Below are 20,343 nucleotides of genomic sequence, written 5' to 3'. Positions count from 1 at the left end.
GGATTATGTAGTCCAAATATCCATTCCTCTTGAGGGCTTGGTATACGTGCTCCAGTTCACTGGCTAGGTGGTGATGGTCGGAAATACAACGAGCTCTGTGGTATACAGTTTTGATGAGGGAATTTTTCTGGGATGGATGGTGGTGGGAGTCAGGTTTTAGGTAAGCATCCGTATGGGTGGCTTTCCTGTAGACAGTGTCCCATTGAGCCATCAGGTCTCTTTTCGATTAAAACATCCAAGAATGGTAACTTGCCATCTTTTTCCACCTCCATGGTGAATTTGATAGCTGGGTGTATGGAATTGATGTGGTTGAAGAATTGGTCCAGAGCTGGTAGGCCACGTGGCCAGATGACGACCGTATCATCAACGTATCTATTCCACCAGGAAGGACGTAGGGTGGATGCCTAGATAGCATCTATCTCAAATGTATTCATGAAAACATTGGCTACAACTGGAGATAAGGGAGAACCCATAAGGGTACCTTCAACTTGTTTGTAGAATGTTCCATTCCAGGTGAAGTTAGTGTTGGTGAGGCAGTGTCTAACCAGGGCTGGTATATCAGCATTCAATCCTTGTTGGACCAAATTTTCAATTATTGAAATGGTGTCAGGCACAGGAACTTTGGTAAACAAAGATACCACATCGAAACTGACAAGCAAATCACCTAGAGATAGTGAGATGTCCTTAATGGAAGATATCAAGTGAGCTGAGTTAAGTACAGCTGAGGTTGGTCTTAACAGTGAATGGTTGGATGGTCTCAGACAGAAATCGGGCCAGTTTGTAGGTGGATGAGCCAATGGTGGAGACGATAGGGCGGAGTGGTGTGTCTTTATGGATTTTTGGTAAGCCATGAAATCTGGGTGGTCTAGCAGCAGAGGGTTTTAAGGCAAGCCACTTGGTTGGTTCGATTAAAGATTTGAAGCTTTCGTTACTGCAGGAATCCGTACTCTTTGGTTATTTCGGTAAAGTCACGTAGGTAGAATAAATAAATCACGACGTTTCAATCGCAACACAAGCGGTCGTCCTCAAGCGGACACAATAATCCAGCAGTGGAACTGCTGAACCAGGAAGAACACAGCGAGAGAGAGCTGTTACAACAAGAGGTTATATTTGTGACAAAGGGTAAGCAGGCGGTGTCTGAGCTGGAAAGGAATTCCATCCCCGTACGCAAGCACGTCAGTTGTGTTAATGGGGAAGATTTCATGCTAATCTCTCTCCCTAATCTCTCTCCCTAATCTTCCCCATTAACACAACTGACGTGATTGCGTCTGGAGATGGAATTCCTATCCAGCTCAGACACCGCCTGCTTACCCTTTGTCACAAATATAACCTTTTCTTGTAACAGCTCTCTCTCGTTGTGTTCTTCCTGGTTCAGCAGTTCCACTGCTGGATTATTTTGTCCGCCTGAGGACGACTGCTTGTGTTGCGATCAAAACGTCGTGATTTTATTTTATTTTTCTACCTACGTGACATTACCGAATGAACCAAAGAGTATCGATTAAAGATGTCAAATCAGTGATTATGTTGTTGGTTTTAATAACCAGGCGGTTGATAGGATCTCTATTGATTTTGGTATAGCTGCCATCATTAAGTAGGTCATGAATTGTTATTGTATGTGGTTTTGTCCAAGATGACAGTGGCATTGCCCTTGTCGGCTGAGAGGATGACTATGTCTATTTAGCCGACCCCCCCCCCCCCCACATTCGAAATGATTCACGACGGATTTTCCAGACCATAACCCCCACGATGGGCAAGGGTTTGCTGTATGTTAAATTTAAGAAAAATTAATGGACAACAATTGTGTGTGGGATTTTACAAACCAAGAAAGGCATTCAATACAAATACCTCCCATACAAAAGGAAAAACAACAACACAGTCAAACTGGAATAACCACTAATGTATTTCGGGTATGTTGGAAACTCCCATGCAACACAAGCAGACGCCTATAAATACACTGAAAAAGGTATACAGGCTGTATTCAGAAGTCGCGTGAAATGGAACCATTATGTTTACTAGCTGTAGGCTTAATCTTACTGCATATAACTCCTCATATAGAAACCAGGCTGTTTATAGAGTCTGGTGGAGACGTTTTATTAGGTGGATTGTTTCCACTGCACAACAGCGTAATTAATCTACCACTTGAATTCAACGCCGTTCCTACATCTGCGGATTGCGTAATGTAAGTTTACATGCAGATGAACTTAACTTTCTTACACTTGTAATCTAAAATTCAGAGAAACTGAACAACATACTTTATGGAACTGACTGATGAAAATTACTTTGGCAGATTTAATTTAATTGCATATTTTTATAAAATGTTTTAAGGATAAAATTATGTTAACATCAGAAACCCTTCTTATTCAACACAATTAATGACACTCTGTCGTGGTGTATTTTGATCATTACATTTATTTAAAACAAACATGCCGGTATATATGAGGGAGCAACATCATTGAGGGCTGTGTAGGTGAGGAGAATAATCTTGAACTCTACCCGAGACCGGACAATGGAGAGACGCCAGCACAGGGGTCATGCGTTCAGCAAGAGGCGTGGTGCGCGTGAGAATTCTGGCAGCCTCATTCTTCAGATGTTGTAGGCGACTTAACAGTTTAAGGTGGAATGCCAGAAAACAGTGAATGACCAAAGTCAATACGAGCGAAAACAAACGCATGAGCCAGCTTTCTCAGTGTCCGACCGTGAAAAGATGGGGCTCAACCTGGCTACATTTCTAAGATGGAATAAAGCAGCTTTCATTACCTTGTTAATGTGCGCTTCGAAGGTTACTGAGGCATCAAGGATAACACCAAGATTGCGAATTTCCTGAACAGCACCAATATTGTGGCCGTCGGTAGTTAGACTGAACCAGTCTTAAAACATTCGTGTGGGGACCCAATAAGCAACACCTCCGTCTTATCACCATTTAGCTGAAGAACATTGGATTGTTTCTAAGCCTTGGTGCATCAGTGAGAGTACCTAACAGACCTGAAGCATAACAAAGCATGCCTATTTTTTTTTATTCCCCAACATGTTGACATGTCTCTTTCCTTTCCAGGTTAAACGAGAGGGCTCTGACAAGACTCTACACGATGCTGTTCACAATCGAAGAGATCAATAATAGATCTGATCTTCTGCCCAATATGAAGCTTGGGTATAGAGTCATAGACTCGTGCACTGATGTTATGAAGGCTGTGGAGGCCTCCTACGAATTCTCACTGTCTGGGTCGACACAGAAATCTCCGCTGGTAGTCATAGGAGATGCCTATTCTTTTTTGACGATTCCTGCAGCATACACATTGGGTTTAAAGCACATTCCAATGGTGAGTACAGGGAAACCTTGTCCAACATGGCTTTATATAACTCGTGTTTTGGCTCTACATGGTATACCTAATTAGGTTTGTTTTCTGGAACACGGGGGTGGTGTTTCAGCTACACGCGATTTGACGTGAATAAGATTCTCATCTCCGCTCACACACAACAGAAAACCACAAATGTTGACACATTGCCATATACATCTAGCCGACCGGTTGTTAGGCATGTGAGTCAGACAGATGCCTAGATGTGAATCATTCACGTTCAAACGACAGTGTTAGGGGAAAGCCTCAGGCTCAGCATTCAGCATTAGGGGCTGGCGATTCAGGGTGTTAGGGGGGCAGCGCACGGAATGTTCCAGTGACGCGGCGGTGTACCCTCAACCATGTGCGCTATCTCACTGCGTGCGCGTACAGCGTATCTCGCCACACTTTAACGTGTTTTCACTTAATGTGGCCCTTTTCAGGAATGCATCTACTATATTAAACGAGGACTTACTGTAATCATCGCATTGCTTGAGATTATAATCTCAATAAACGTTTTATGTTTATTACAGATAAGTTACTCTGCAAGTGCACCCAGCCTGAGTGACAAGACAAGGTTTCCAACGTTCATGAGGACGATCCCCAGCGACACATTCCAGTCAAAGGCTCTTGCCGAGCTTGTCGGTCACTTCGGCTGGACGTGGATTGGCATTTTGGGCTCAGACGATGACTACGGCAGGCAGGGCCTCGGAATGTTCCAAAGCGATGCCCACGAGTATGGCGTCTGCTTCGACTTTCAAATCTGGGTGCCTAAGAAAATCGCGATTAATGACATCAATAGCATCGTGAATGTGATTCACAATTCCACAGTGAAAGTAATTATTGCATTTGTAATTGACGCCGAACTTGAACCTATCATCAAAGAGATGGCCAGAAGACAAATTGTTGGGAAAACGTTCATCGCAAGTGAATCTTGGATTAGTTCTCCAATCATTCACAAACCGCAGTATGCCGACGTTCTTGAAGGCACCATAGGGTTTGACATGATTAGCGCCGACATGAACAAGCTCAGCGATTTCCTTAGAAACAGCAAACCTACAACAGACAACCCGTTCATGACTGAGCTGTGGCAGGAGACATTTCACTGTACACCGCATCCACCAATGGAGAACGCATCTGGGCTTGCGGACGCCGCGCGCCTTCCGGCTTGCAGTGGAGACGAGTCTCTGGGCAGCGTGACCTCGTCGTTCTTCAACCCGAGCGAGATGACCGTGCCGTACGCGGTGTACCTGGCGGTGTACGCCGTGGCCCACGCACTGCATGAGCTCGCCGCCTGCACAACGTCGACCGGTGTCTTTGCCGGAGGCCACTGCGCCAATCTGTCTGACATCCAGCCATGGCAGGTATGCATAGAAGTAAAGATCCCCCGTATAGCCTTGACAGGGGACAACGGTGCAGGTTCTGCGTTATGACGTTGCATATTCCGTGTTGTGCAAGTGTACCCTCATGGAAGAACCGCGTTATAGCGAAAACGTGTTGTGTGAACACCACGCGTTAAGCGAGGACTTGCTTATATAAAATTAAATACAATTGTGTTCTCAGTGATAAGTAATGTGGGCCTGATACAATGGTCCTGTAGGTTTATTTTAATATATTGTAAAACACGGTGTATAAAAGCATTCCTTAAAAATTTGACGATTAAATGAATTCACTTTCATCACTATGTGTATGGTTACATAGTAATTATTATTAATAATAGAGGTTTTTGGGTTAGATTGCGTTATTATAAATGTGTCACAACCCTCAACCACCCGACACGGCCAATCAGTAATAAATGTGTCACGTTAACAAAACGCCAATTAGTTACTTCTTCAGCCCACCAGTGTGTTGAAGAGTGAATCCAATTCTATTCTAATTGGCGTTTTGTCAACGTGACACATTTTTTACTGATTGGCCGTGTCGGGTGGTGGAGGGTTGTGACACATTTATAATAACGCGATCTAACCCAAAAACTTTTATTATGAATAATACTGGTCGCGAAAGCCTACGTGTTAAACTGAGGAATTATTTTCTATATTTTTAGGTTATGAGGTACTTAAAGAAAGTTGACTTCAAAGATAACGGCTACAACATTAGATTTGACGCAAATGGAGATCCCGTTGCCTATTACATCTTGAAGCAATGGCAGCGGAAGGACGATGGGAACATGAAGATGGTAGAAGTCGGGTCCTACACCAATCTAAACAACAACACGAACAGCACCAACAATGGACATCTCATCATCAACGATGAGCTCCTCTTTTGGATAGGGAAACAGCTGAAGGTAAGTTGTGCATTTTATTTTACAAAATAACTCCTTTCTATCCGAATCTAACTGTATATTGAGCGCATTCACTCAAGACGCTTGACATTGCTTACAAAATGATGACACAAAATAGAATGATGTATCATTGGTACCTCATTTGCCAGTAAAACAAATATGATAATTTGTTTTTTACCCTTTTATCTGGCAACAAAACTGACACCTTTTTTACGAGGAGTCATGTTTGCATAGACCACAATACCTGCAGTCGTAATGCAAACAAAAAACATAACTCTGATAATGTATGCACTGTCCTTGAAGTTGATTGGTCCACACCCGAGACAGCTTTCCTTAGAGCCTAGTCTCACATGGGTTGGACCAGATGACGCCAAAAGGCGCACAACTCAAAGACAATGCACCATCAGAGTATGAGAGCTCGGGTTAAGCATTTACACCATTTGTACCTCATTTGCCAGTAAAAAAAATATGATAATTGTTTTTTTACCATTTTATCTGGCAACAAAACTGACACCTTTTTTACGCCCACAGAAACCACGCAACGTCGGTATTTTATGCTCGGATTTATTCCCGACGTGACTGCAATTTAAACACTACTGGCCTCGAAACTCGAATCACTCAGCGAGCCGTGTCCCTCCTATTCCTATTAAATCCCCTGGTAGGTCTCTGCGCTACCTCTCACATCTCTCTCGTACTCACGATTCTGCCCTGATGTGCGGGAAATTGGGGCCGTATCCTGGCTGCGCTCCGATCGCTGACTTGGAGAGAACTCGACTCGGGGCTCCTTTATCCTGTTTTTATCCCGCTTACATCAAAAGAGCTCCCCGCTAAGCTGGGTTTTCTCGACCAATCAGAGCGCTCCCCTGCGTACCTCCGTCCGTCAGGTTGAACCTCAGCCCGCCCAGCCAATCAGACGCTTACCCTGGTGCTCACGCAGACCTTTAACACCCTACCCTGCGCAGCGAATCGGGCGCCTACCCGGCTAGTTCTACCTCATGTGTGCTTTAGCCCACCGTTCGTGGCACCTTCAGCTCGCCGTTCGTGGCCCCGACCCCTACTTGCCGTGCTGCCCCATTTCTGCTTCCTCACCGCGGTTGCCGGGTGGCCTTGCCGTGATCAAGTAATTTCAAGTCAATTCACGGTGCCGCAGTGTAATTTAACCTGGAGGAAATCTGCCAATTTCCTGACCCCGGGAAACCGTTGGAGCATTCCCATGAGGGGCTCCCGGGTGAAAACCCAAAGGCCAGGTGACTTCCCCATGAGGTCCTACGTGGGGGTATGTGTGTGCGTTCGTGTGAGGGTTGCGAGGGGACAGCAGCGCCGGCAGAGCTGCTTCGTTGCTGTGGTATCACAGTTCTTCTCGGAGCATGTGACCACCCATTGGCCCCCTCCACCGGTGGCCCCCTCCAATATCATCCGGTCACATGTCCCCAGGTCAGCCAGAGTATCATGCCCCCAACGTAACCCTAGCTGGCTGACACTCTCTCGCTCTGTCAACTGGAGCCCGCACCGCACGTTGTGCGTGGTGCCACCGCGCTTAACCAGCGCTCACCCAAGCCCCCACTAGGACTGGTACTACACCCCCTGTCCGGGGTGTACACACAACAGTAGACATCGCACCGTGGCCTCGCAGGCCCAGCACCCCCCACAGTGGCATTCCCAGTCACTACAAATGCACAGGAGAAGTTGATTCCAGTGGAGGGGTGCAATGAGGGAAAAATAATGAAAATGGGAATGGGCACAGAGAGCAGGAAGGGCAGAGACAGACACGATTGGGAACGAAGAGGACTAGAGGAGGGAACATGGAAGGAGATGAGAAAGGCAATATAAAGTGGGGCAAGATCATGTCACACATATTATCCAGATGCATATATCACATGCATTTATTTGGTTGTGGAAAGGGCAATTTTGGCATCCAGAGTGCAATTTATGATATTTTTGTACAAAGTGTTTCCAGATGAACACTGGGAGATTGTGAAAATGTACCCCAGTACTTTATAAACCCATGTTTATTTGCGATTGACTTTCCCTTCACAGATGTGTAATGTTGCAGATATGCAAGAAGTAAAATGACTCATGTGTGCGTATCGTTTGACCCAGTGTTGTGAATCCTATATCATTACATAAGGGAGCTGAGTGTCTTAGACTCTCAAAGCAACGTTTGACGTTGTACCAACTGTTGCTCATTAAACGGTCACAATTCTAACAATCCTGGCTCAGTGAGTGATGTTCACACAAATATAAATTGTAAAAAAACGTTTCAAATAATTAAAGGTCAAAATGCCATCGTGGCCAAAGTTGTTGATGGCGTCAATCCTTGCCAATGCGTTCTACTCCTCTGCGAGATCCTGCAGCTGCTGCGCAGGAAAAACGCAACTGTGATCCACCCTCAGTCTCCCCACCATCCGCTCTTAAGCCTTCCCGTTGTCACCAGACCACTCAAATGCCCATCTCGGCCATCTGATACGGCAGACCTCGCTTCGCCCCTCAAGATACGTTCCTGGGGAAGTGAGCGTGAATCGAATCTGCGCGAAAAGGGGTCGTTACACAATTGTTTACTACATGGGGATGCGTTCCCAACAATGTGATTTATTTCGTATGAGAAATACATGAGGGCTTCATTGGGGTATGAGTAATAGCGCTAATAATAATAAAATAATAAAGATGGTACTGCACTCACAAGTGCATTCTATTGCACTCCTACAAGGCAGCGGTGGGAGACGAGGTTGGAGCTTCTGCTGCACTCCCAATCAGGGGCACTCAGAGAACAGCTTCAGGACCTCCGTGATCTTAGTGATGCCCTCAGTCTACATTTGTGTGGTGAGGTTTATTGTAGGTGGAGCCTGAGACTAACCTGGTCTCGTGAGTTCTCACCTGGCTAAGCAAATCGATAAAAACATGCAATCGTCACTACGAATCGTCATGCCTACGTACGGCTCGAAAGAAGATCAGCATACATCATAGATGTATAGGAGGCGAGGTCTGGTTGACTCAAGAGCGTGCGTCGCTCTCATTGGCTGAATGATGGGGGAGAGGACGTTTTCTCAGCCACTGCTGCTGTGTTCTCACTCGTAAGCACTTTGTAGATGTTTTTATTTTAAAAAATTCGTTAAAAAGATTATCCAGGACAAAGAGCGCTATAATGGAGTCGCGCCGAGCGAAGTCTGCCTGTATTTCATTTGTTATAATGTACGATTCGTACATTGTGCTAAATCTAATTGAGCAACGTTGTTGTCAATGCATTACAGGCTCCAGATTCATTATGCGTGGCTGCTTGTCCAGAAGGAAGCAGGAAGGAATACGAAGCGGGGCAGCCTTCCTGCTGCTACAGATGTGTGCAATGCTCAGATGGCGAGTTCAGCAAGACTAAAGGTATTGCTGTGGATGCAAACACATTTGACCGTAGGCTTTACCCTTTCTGGCAATAAGTAATGTAAAAGGAGGCTGTCTCTGGTGTTGGCTAATCATTTCCAAGGACAATGCATACATTATTAGAAAAGCATGTTTTTTTTGCATGTTTCACAAAGTTGTATGGTTAATGCAGACTTGATGATGCCTTGCAATCGGTGTCTTTATTATTTGAACAACTTTACACCGGTGTTAAATGTGTAACTTGGTGCAGAATGTGAACATCAGCACTGGGGAGACAAAGGCGGCTGGGCGTGGTGCTGGCCACCCACCCCCTCTTGTGCCGTGTCGGCCTTCATAGGTGCCACTCGCTAATAGCGAGTACAGCAAACCCTTGCCCACTGCGGGAGTTACAATCTTCCAAATAGCTGCAATCAGCAAATCTGCAATCCGCAAACTCAAAGGAATTTTGGCAAAAATTAGGGGTTGGTTCACAGTTCGTTGTTCAACACCCCCTCCTTTTGTTCCCCTATACCAACCCAAACATTAAACAGGAAGTATTTTAATCTGGATTTAAAGCTTTCGTGACTGCAGCAATCCATACTCTTTGGTTCTTTCGGTAAAGTCACGAAGTTAGAAAATAATATATCACGACGTTTCGATCGCAACACAAGTAACCGTCATCAGGTGAGATAAACACAGCAGGGAAACTGCTGACAAAGGAGAAAGAGGTGCTACAACAAGAGGTTGTATAAGGTAGGAGGCAAGCTGCTGATGCAGGCTGCTTCTAAAGGGTAGAAACGGGCGTAGCGCAAGAGTCATAAACGACTGCTGAGCGTGAGACAAGGGGGGGGTCTTGCCTCTCACAGCGCAGTTGGCAGCGCCGCAGCTTGTGTTACACATAGACATGACATTAACTTGCTAATCCCCCTAATCTCTCTGCCTAATCTCTCCCATCAATATAGTGATAGTCTTCCACTAACACTGCTGTTGTGCCATATGCGGGAACGATACTCTTATGAGGCGACGGAAGCTCATTTCATGCTAATCTCTCTCCCTAATCTCTCCCCCGAATCTCCCCCATTAACACAACTGACGTGCTTGCGTATAGGGATGGAATTCCTTTCCAGCTCAGACCCCGCCTGCTTGTCCATCTCCACATATATAACTTCTTGTTGTTGTAACAGCTCTCTAGCTGGTTCAGCAGTTCCACTGCTAGATACAAAAAATTCCGCCTGAGGACGACCGCTTGTGTTGCGATCGAAACGTCGTGATATATTATTTTATTTTTCTATCTACGTGATTTTACCGAAAGAACCAAAGAGTAAGGAAGTATTTTGAATGTAAAATATGACGAATATTTATCGTGTTAAATGTAACTTATATGGTAAATGTATAGAGTAAAAAAACTGGGGACACCACGTGATCTGAGACCCGAGATGGGCCGCTTGGGAGACAAGACGGCTATAGGTGTGTCCTTCCGCAGCAGCAGCATTGCGAGTTACAATGCATACAGGAATCTCGCGGTCAACCGCGAATGATTGATCGGCGAACTGTACCTCAATAGATTTGGTGCGAAACAGCAAAAACCGCGATAGCTAAACCTGCAAGAGGGAGGGGTTTGCTATCCGTTGTTGTGACCTGCAAAGTGTGGTGGTCGGACGGAGTGTTGATGAGACCACACCATCAGTGCCCATGCCCTCTCACCGTTGTTGCTGTGTTCCGTTACAGACGCCAATAACTGCGTGAGGTGCCCTCCGGACTCCTGGTCAACGGGAACGCACACCGACTGCTTTGTTAAACCCGTGCAGTACCTAAAGTGGGACTCTGTCGAAGGGCTCATTCTTCACATTGCTGCGATCGTTGGCCTCTTTCTCACGTTCGATGTACTCTTCATTTTCTGCAAGTATAGAGAAACACCAATCGTAAAGGCGTCAAATTTCAAAATAAGCCTCATGCTATTGGTTTGTTTGTTCTGCAATTTCCTCTGCATCTACGTGTTTGTCGGCATACCAGAGCCCTGGATGTGCATTGCCCGCCAGCCCTTTTTTGGTGTCAGCTTCTCGTCCTGCTTGTCTTGCATCTTGGTCAAAACAATCTCAATGATAATTGCGTTCAAGCCCAGTCAAACCAGGAATGACACATTCCACAGACAAATGACACGCGCAGAAATCCCTATCGTAGCCGTGGTTATTGTCATAGAAGTTGCATTGTGCGTGGTCTGGTACTTCCTAGCGTCTCCGAGCGTATTTAGGAATGAGAACATCAAAGCCGACACAATCTTCCTGCAATGCAACGAAGGCTCTCCATTCAACTTCGCGTTTATTATCGCGTATTTGTACGTGTTGGCATTGATTTGTTTAATGCTATCATTCTTGGTACGCAAGCTTCCTAATAACTTCAACGAGGGCAAGTTCGTGATGTTCAGTGCCTTAACGTTCTTTATTGTGTGGATTTCATTCATCCCCGCTTACATTCTGAGTAACGAGCACAGGGTCGTTGTTGAGGTCATCTCTATCATTCTCTCTGGCTACGGAATCCTTATTTTTCTGTTCTTCCACAAATGCTACATCATTTTGCTTCAACCACAAAAAAATACAAGAGAGCATGTAGATAAACAGTTGATGAAATATATAAAAAGAGCGGAGGAATACGAGGTTGGAGGAACTGCTGCTAAGCCTCCAGTCCAGGTCACTTAGAGAACAGCTTCAGGACCTCCGTGATCTTAGTCATGCCCTCAGTCTACATTTGCGTGATTAGGTTTATTTTAGGTGGAGCCTGAGACTATCCTGGTCTCGCCTGGCTAAACAAATATATTTTTAAAAATGTAATTATGACTACGAATCGTATTAATCGAATCGGGTCTGGTTGGCTGAGCGTGCGTTTTTCTCATTGGCTGAGAGAAAAAACCTAAGAATAGAATGATGGGGGTGGGTACGGTTCCTTGACCGGCACTGCTGTATCTTCTCACCGTTAGGCTTTTATTCTAAGTAAAAATCTGCTCCAGGACAAAGAGCCCTATGACGAATCAGCGTTTTATGGGGTCGCGCTAGGCGAGATCTGCCTGTATGTTCTATGATTCCATCTGCATGCATATGTAATCAAATAATTGTGGATGGGAGTTTTACAGTTGTACCATTTGGATGTATTTCATGCAATTCTAAGAATTTTGATATTTAGTAGTGTGATCATTTATCTAGAATTTTAAATGTTTGTCGGTTGAACTATATTCAATCATTTATTATACTTGTAATTCATGCAGTGTACCCATGAAGTTACATCTATTACTACACTTGTATAGCTATAGAGCATATTCTTTGGGTCTTTCGGTAAAGCCACTTAGAACAAAAATTAACAAAAAACTACGACGTTTCGATCACAACACAAGCAATCGTCATCACGAGAAAAAAATAAAGCTATAGAGCAGTTTGAATTTCCTGGTTGAAATATTGGCAAAATATTTGGTAAATGCATATGGTTTTTAAATCGTGAACCTGTAGTGATCTAACAAGAACAACCGCCATTCGCCACTAAGTGGCGGTGACGTCACCACGACGCTTGTGCCAGGCCATGTGCACCTTGAGGCCACGTAAAGTGTCGAACGCTCGCTGGCAGGTCACGGGGCAGACCCAGGTGCCACGGGTCGCAGGTTACTGAATAGAGTGTCTAACACCTCTACACATGCAAACACAGCTTGTTTGGCTGGATAGAGGCTAAACGGACATGGCACGAGCTAGAGGAGAGTTTAATTTGGAGCTTTCGTGAGTGCAGTAATTACTCTTTGGTTATTTCGGTAAAGTGACATATAAAGATAAAGTCATAAATTAAGTACTAGCATACGACGTTTCGATTGCAACACAAGCAATCATCATCATCAGGTATAAATGAAATAGAAACACAAATCTAGTATACTTAGAAATGTAATGAAATACATTTAACTGTGTCTGTGTCTTTCAAATTTCACACTTAAATTCTAATTTAGCAATCTTTGGAAGAACGTAATCAACCAGGCTATGCGTTGTGTGTTGACCGACCCTCTGTGTTGCATTGCATTACATTTCGAAAATTTGCTAGGTTTATTTGATTTAGTGTACTTTCTCTGTCTTCACTCGTTTTGTCGTTCTTATGTTCTACTCTCTCTGTGTGTCTCGGCTGTTGTCCCTCTCCCTCTCTGCTTTTGTCTGTTCTTCGTGCTTGTGTCTTGTCTCTCTTTAAAATTTCACACTTAACTTCTAACTTAGCAATCTTTGAAAAACGTAATCAACCAAGCTATGCGTTAATTGTGTGTTGACCGACTCTCTGTGTTGCATTACATTACATTTCGAAATTTTGCTAGGTTATTTAATTCAGTGTGTCTCTCTCCCTGTCTCCTAATTTTTTCAAGCTTTTGCACCGTACCACTCATTGACATGCTAATTTCTCTAACCCCTCCCTCTCTCTCCGCCCCCGCCCCCTCTCTCTATTTAAGGCCTCGACACAGAGGCGTGGTTTCTCTGTGTGCCTATGTTTGTCTCTATGTATCTCTGCGATATCTGTCTGCTTATATGTCTGTCTATATGTCTCTGGTTCTGTGTTTTATCTCTCTCTCAAATTTAGCATTCTCAGGAAGTACGTAATTAACCAGGTAGGGTGTTGACTGTAATGTTGTCCGACTCTCTGTTGTATTACATTACATTTCGAAGTATACTAGATTTGTGTTTCTATTTCATTTATACCTGATGATGATTGCTTGTGTTGCAATCGAAACGTCGTATGCTAGTATTTAATTTATTATTTTATCTTTATACGTGACTTTACCGAAAGAACCAAAGAGTAGAGGAGAGTTCATGGGCGAGCGAGTGGGTGGGTAAGTGAATGGATGGGTGAGTGGGTTGTTGGGTGGGTGGCAGCGGCGAGAGAAAAGATGGACTGATGTGGTATGGGAGGATGTGAAGTTGAATGGACTTGCCGAAGACTGGTATCAGCGGTGTCAAAATTGGTCTCTAAGGAGGAGGTTCGTGAAGGACGCTGCTGGGGAGTTGGAGACAGTCTCCCTCCAAGAGGGTAGAGGAGTGATGCTCGCAAAAAGGAGCAGATAAAATTAAGCAAGTTGGCACAGTAGGGAGTAAATATAGTGCATTTTCCAGTCAACTCAGTCAATCTGTAATAAACCACGACGACGACAATCTGTAACTTGTGTCTTCTTTATTATTTATTCATTTCTTCACAGCTGGACAGCTCCAAGCTCTTCACTCTGACACGGCTGCACTCCCGTTCCCGCGCGGTTAGATGTTTTCGCTCGCGCCAGCTCACTCACACCCTCTCCCAAGCGCCCCTGTCAGGCGGCCTGCAAGGAGGAAGCCTCCGGCCCGCCACGTGGCCGCTGGCGTTCCGGATGCGCGAGACGTGGTCCCGCTCCTTGACTCCACACACTGACCCTAAGTCCTTTCCGGCTTTCCCTTATATCCCCTGACCTACGTCACCAAGCCCCGCCTACAGCCACACCCCCTCACGACCCTTCTAGATGGTTACTCCCCAGAGCCTTTAAGCTCCGCCCTTAACTTCGGCTCATCCCTCTGATGGGTTGATGGCCCAGGCGGCGGAGCCTATCCCACTGATCGGCGATCGTCGGTGAACTCTCGTATTACAAATCCATCTGGGTCTGTCCCCTGACCTGTCAATAAGCCTTCGACTCTTCACGTGGCCTTGGAGTGTACCTGGCCTGGTACAAGTGTAGTGGAGTAACGCGCGCGGGGTCTGCAAGTGGTGTGCACGCACTCAGGTGCGGAGAGAGACAGCAACCAGAGGTGACCAATTAAGATGCATAGCGGTGATTGGCTGGCTGCAAATGCAGACACGGTGTAAGCGTCTCGGGGTCTGGAGATTGAGGCATAGCAGCGGAAGCCACGGGCGTGAGGCGACGGGAGGTCGCCAGCTTAATTAATGAGTTAATGAGTGAGGGGCTATAAGGCGTTGTGCGGAGACACGCGGGGGAGTTGTGAGTTGGGTTGGTTGGAGTGAAGACAAGTCCGGGCCCTCTCAGCACACCGCGTCCTCTCCAGCGGGGATGCCTGGTCCCCCGCTGGAGGCAAGGGCGAGGATGGAGGAGCGAGGGTAGACAGGCTAGCAGTGGAGAAGCTAGCAGAGTATTTGGCGAATGGCTAGCAGTGGAGAAGCTAGCAGAGTTTATAGGCTAGCAGTGGAGAAGCTAGCAGAGTATATAATAATAGGCTAGCAGTGGAGAGGCTAGCAGAGTGTACGGTGGGAAGCTACCAGAGTGTATAGCGATAGCAGCGGAGAGGCGAGCAGAGAGAGAGCGGAGCGAGTGAAGCGTGGCAGGCGAGCAGCGCAGGCGGGAGAGAGTTGCGATGGAGTCACGTGGTGTTGAACACAAGGAGTTCTGTTGAATAAAAGTGACACAGGAGAAAAAGAAAGGTGTCTGCGTGAAATAAAAACACTACACAAGTGCCGTGGTGGCGAATGTCAGCCATTGTTGTTAACCTGTATTGATCAAACGATGATCTCATTATCATAGTTGGTTAACAATGGAGTATGCATTTGTGGACACCAAAGTAACAACATGCAATGCGAGTTTTATTTTTACATCTGACAGCCAATGGAGCATTGCTTGATCATTCCTGAACCAGCAAACTTCGCTTTCCAACGTTGTGGTAATAAAGCATCCTATGTTGTCTTTGCGTTTCAGAGTATGGAATTGAAGCCTTTTGTTCCAACATCAAACTAATTGTACCTTAAGTATGAATTACATGCAGTGCAATACACCACAGTTTACAATGACCTATTCCAATTTAAACTGTTACTGTTTTTTTTGGTCTTAAGACATTTTGGGTTAAATATATGAATCTCTCTTAATCCTCATGTAAATACAGCAAACCCTTGCCCATCGCAGGGGTTGTGTTCTTGAAAATAGCGGCAATTGGAAAATCCACGAACCTCAAACTCAAAGGCATTGTGGGGAAAACTCGGGGGTAGGGTTCACGGTTTGTAATACGACACCTCCTTTTGTTTTACGTTACCCTACCAACCCAAACATTACACAGCAAGTATGTTGATTGTAAAATATTATTTGCTAGTGTCAAATATAGTGCACAGTACTGTACACATATCCGTGTACAGTAGTGTACAGTACACTAATGGAAGATAAATCGTGGGTGCTGAACCGCACTGGAAGCTGGGAACACCACGTGACCTGGGTCCCGCGATGGGCCGCGTGGGAGGCAAGACGGAGACACAAGACGGGACACGTGGTGGTGGTGGTGGTCCGCAGCAGCAGCAGCATCGTCACCGCGAGCAGTGCAGTTACAATGTGAACAGGAATCCGGCGGTCAACCGTGAATGGTCAAGCCGCCACAGGGGCGTAATCGGCGAACTGTACCTCAATAGATTTGGTGCGAAACCACAAAACTGAAATAGCTAAACCCGAGAGAGAAAATGGTTTGCTGTAATATGTTTTACAACGGTGTGAGATCACATTTAATGTAGATCTTCCAGAGTTGATTAGCACACTACTTGTTTGAACGAGCTTGGTTAGACCAGGTATAAATATTACATATTGTGACAAACATGTCCATACATTCTTAAAATAAAAAAAATCACCCCTTCAGTTGATATGACTTTGTGGGGCCTGATACTAGATGCCCTGCCGAAACACCAACACGCTCTACTTTAAACCTTCAGGACCAGGAAGACCACATTGGCTAACTGGGAAGATCATGAACCCTCCTCGTGAAAACAGTGGCGCAACACTCTTTAAGCCCAAGCAGGTATTGAGTACTTAAGCCACAAGCTTAATGGGAGGGAACGGGAGTTTGAGACCAGGTGATCCCTCCTTCCTACGGAGCCTAACATGAGGGGCGTGGGCGAAGAAGTCTGGAGATGGGGATGGGTGTAAAGAGGGGATCTTTGAGCGGTGGGAGGTTAGTGCTTAAGTTTCATATGGCACGTATGTTTTTATTTGTAGGGATTAATTTGCTCCCCCCTGTTTCCCCCACTCCCCCGGCCCCTGGTCTTTCCTCAATATGTTAGTTACCTTTCCCCTTCCCCCTTTGCCCTCCCCATACAAATCTCCACGTCCCTGCACGTGGTCCCCACTTGGGTGGGGCAGCGAGCCCAATCCACCCTTCCATTTGTACGATCCTGCTGCGCCGAATTAGAGTTGCTGTTGGCAGAGTTTATGTTCCCTTCTGATGGTGATTGGCGTATTGTACCGGGCTCGTGTTGTGTTGCAATAGAAACATTTAAAAAAATCTACAAAAATATGCTATGACTTGTCTATTCTGGGCTGGTGGCTCCTCGCAATGGCAAGGTTGGGAGTTTGAATCCTGGTTTGGCGTTGACTCAATCCATCATCCCTCTAGGGTCTCTAAGATGAGTACCACTTTGTGGGGAAGTGAACAGTGGTTGTCCTTCATAGACTCGACCCCACCATAGGAATGTGGAATATCCACCATTGGCTCAAAGGTGTATAAATAGAAGATGACCACCGCCTCAATGCTAATTTGAGCAGCAGATCACTGACTTTTCTGCATGCTGGCTTGAAGCAATATGTGGAACGTTAGACGTCAGCTGGTGCCTTCAACATCGCCGCATTTGAATCGTTCCCCACGTTATAATCATTCACCGAGGTGTCATGCGATTGAGGGACTCTCACTGATGCTGGCGCCGGTCCAATCAGCTGAATGTAGAGCTGCCCTGTCTGCTCCATGTCCTTCAGTCTGGAATTACCTTCTGGGCTGAATTTATTGTCAATTAACCTGCAATGGAGAAAGGGGATGCATGTGAGTGGACATTCCATTAAATTAAGTGAACTGAACTAGGTGTCAGCATGTAAAAATTATACCCATGTGACAGAAGGAGATTAGATTAGAGCCAATGTTGCCATGGGAAAGCCAGCATTGAGGAAAAACACAATACTGCTCACAAGTATTCTTTGGGTCTTTCGGTAAAGTCACGTAGATAGTTTCAAAGTAAAAACTACGATGTTTTGATCACAACACAAGCAGTCGTCATCAGGAAAAGGGGGTAGCTTCTAAAGACAAACTGTTTATAACGGTTTAAAATGGGCGTAGCCCAAATGTCAGCAGCATGGGTGGGGCAGCTAATGTTAATGTAAGTGAAGTGACATCGCGGGATGTCACTGTGCTGTGCCAGCCATAGAGAGGCACGGCGTGCGATGTAATGACATCGCGGACACCACGATGATGTGGGTTTAGTACCGGCCCTAGAGGGGCTCGGTGAGCGCTGGTTGCTAGCGTCAGGTGGCACCACGCTTGGCGTGCAGTGCCAGCCCTACAGGATAGGGTGTGGGTGTGCCGGTGTTACTAAAGGCCATGGCACTCTGGTTGACCCGAGAGGACACGTGACCGGTTAAGTCTACAAAGGGGCCCCAAGTGGGGGCTAGGGGTGGTCACGTGGTCCGGGTCCAGATCCTGCTCAAGGATTCTGGAAGGTGGTCGTGGCCAAGGAGGGAGCCAGCCGCGCCGCAGAGGATATAAGCCGGGTTCCCCAGAGGGACTGGCGTTGTTGTTCACCTTGAAGAAGCCTTCGTCTACGTCCTACGTTCTACCGAGTCTCCAACACGTGGACCTGGACCCGAGCTGTGGTCCGGTCCGTTGTAGCTATTTATGTTATAATTGGTGTAGTTAGCCTGGTGGTCACCACCATAGGTTGTTATTCTGTTAAGGGGCAATTATCCCGTGTGTTGATGTTAAATAAATGTGTTGCCTCCAAGAGGGCTGCCAGGTAAAAATTAGCATGTTAATGTAAGATCGGTGAGCGGCCTCCACGACGAGCGTGCTGTTCGTGAACACAAGGCAGATCTGAAAAACGGTAGGAGCAATACCTTGGCCGTGGCTGATCATTGTTTTAATTCAGTGGGCTCACACGATATTGATATCTCTAAGACGAAGGTACTTTGCAAACCCACTGGCTATCAACAAATATTTGTTCATGAAGCCATCCATATATACAGACAGACAAAATTTAAACCGAGAAGATGGGTACAAACTTAGCAATCATTGGAAGGATGTTATCAACCAGTTTAAGTCATAACTGGCTGTGATGTTCTCATCCTACCACCTTCCGATGTTAATTGTTATTTTCGGCTCTGCGATTTTACATTAACAGGTTCAATTTCTCACATCAACACAGCCACCTTCGCGCGCAGTACCTCGATGTGGCAGTGGCTCTGCGATCTTACATTAACATGCTAATCTCTCACATTAACACGCTAATCTCTTACATTAACATGCTAACCACTCACATTAACATGCTAACCACTTAATTAACATGCTAACCTCTCACATTAACATGCTAACCTCTCACATTAACATGCTAACCTCTCACATTAACATCGCCACCTTAGCGCGTTCGCCGTGGAGGCTGCTCACTGATCTTACATTAACATGCAAATGTTTACCTGGCAGCCCTTTAATTGGTGGAAACCCACCGCCATTGCGGTCGCTGCTCATCACTTACATTAACATCAGCTGCCCCACCCATGCTCTGACATTTGGGCTACGCCCATTTTAAACCTTTATAAACAGTTTGCCTTTAGAAGTCAACCCCCTTTTCCTGATGACGACCGCTTGTGTTGCGATCGAAACGTAGTTTTTTGTTATTTTTCTTTGAACCTATCTACGTGACTTCACCGAAAGACCCAAAGAATATGAATTCCTGCAGCCACGAAAGCTTTAAGTCGAGATGTAACTGCTCAGAAGATGAAAGAGCATAGCTCATGAAGAGACTCATGGAGATCCCAGTATGGAGTGTATAGGAAACCCTTGCCCATCACGGGAGTTACGTTCTTGAAAATACCAGCAATTGGCAAATTCGCGATCTGCAAGCTCAAAAGCATTACAGGGAAAACTTGAGGTTTGGTTGACGGTTCGTAATACGATACCGCTTCCTTTTATTAGATGTTACCCTATACCAAACCAAACATTAAACAGGAAGTATTTTGAATGTAAAATATGATTAATATTATATTCTTTGGGTCTTTCGGTAAAGTCACATAGATAGGTACAAATTCATAAAAATAATAAATATTTAATATTATTATAATACATATTTTATATTATTATTATTATTATTTTGCTTAATTTGTACCTATCTACGTGACTTTACCGAAAGACCCAAAGAATATGAATTCCTGCAGCCACGATAGCTTTAAGTCATGATTAATATTTTTGTAGCATTAAATCTAACTTGTACAGTAAATGTATAGTTTTTTTTAAATTAAGTGTATACGACTGTACACTACAAGAAAAAAATCGCGACCGACTGAACCTCACTGCCTCCTCACTGGAGACTGGGAACACCCCGTGACCTGGGACCCGCGATGGGCCGCTTGAGAGACAACATGGGGATATAAGACGGCACGTG

At 45.4% G+C, this 20,343-nt stretch overlaps 2 protein-coding genes across 11 annotated transcripts in view; one reads left to right on the top strand and one right to left on the bottom strand.

The window, feature by feature from the left end:
* The first annotated feature begins 1,896 nt into the window (after positions 1 to 1,896).
* Positions 1,897 to 9,073, top strand: LOC144721778 (extracellular calcium-sensing receptor-like). The gene is given in 7 exon segments (XM_078599701.1): positions 1,897 to 1,938; positions 1,940 to 1,957; positions 1,959 to 2,179; positions 3,053 to 3,317; positions 3,866 to 4,696; positions 5,377 to 5,616; positions 8,862 to 9,073. Coding segments are annotated over 7 exon segments (1,797 nt in total). The 3' UTR covers positions 9,042 to 9,073.
* LOC144721777 (NACHT, LRR and PYD domains-containing protein 3-like) overlaps positions 2,392 to 20,343 on the bottom strand; it is a 37,621-nt gene continuing 19,669 nt past the window's right edge. For 8 of the 10 annotated variants that reach the window (XM_078599693.1, XM_078599692.1, XM_078599694.1 and 5 more), the window contains one exon: positions 15,412 to 17,714. In XM_078599693.1, the coding sequence (XP_078455819.1) occupies positions 17,516 to 17,714 (199 nt within the window). In that variant the 3' untranslated portion in view covers positions 15,412 to 17,515. Of the gene's footprint in view, positions 10,862 to 15,411; positions 17,715 to 20,343 lie in introns of those variants that run through there. The other 2 variants (XM_078599699.1, XM_078599698.1) reach the window with 2 other exon arrangements.

This window comes from Lampetra planeri, chromosome 12, assembly GCF_965212315.1.
Source record: "Lampetra planeri chromosome 12, kcLamPlan1.2.h2, whole genome shotgun sequence".
NCBI classification, from domain to species: Eukaryota; Metazoa; Chordata; class Hyperoartia; order Petromyzontiformes; family Petromyzontidae; genus Lampetra; species Lampetra planeri.
The sequence above is the reverse complement of the archived record's forward strand: the minus strand, read 5'-3'. Positions and strand labels throughout refer to the sequence as shown.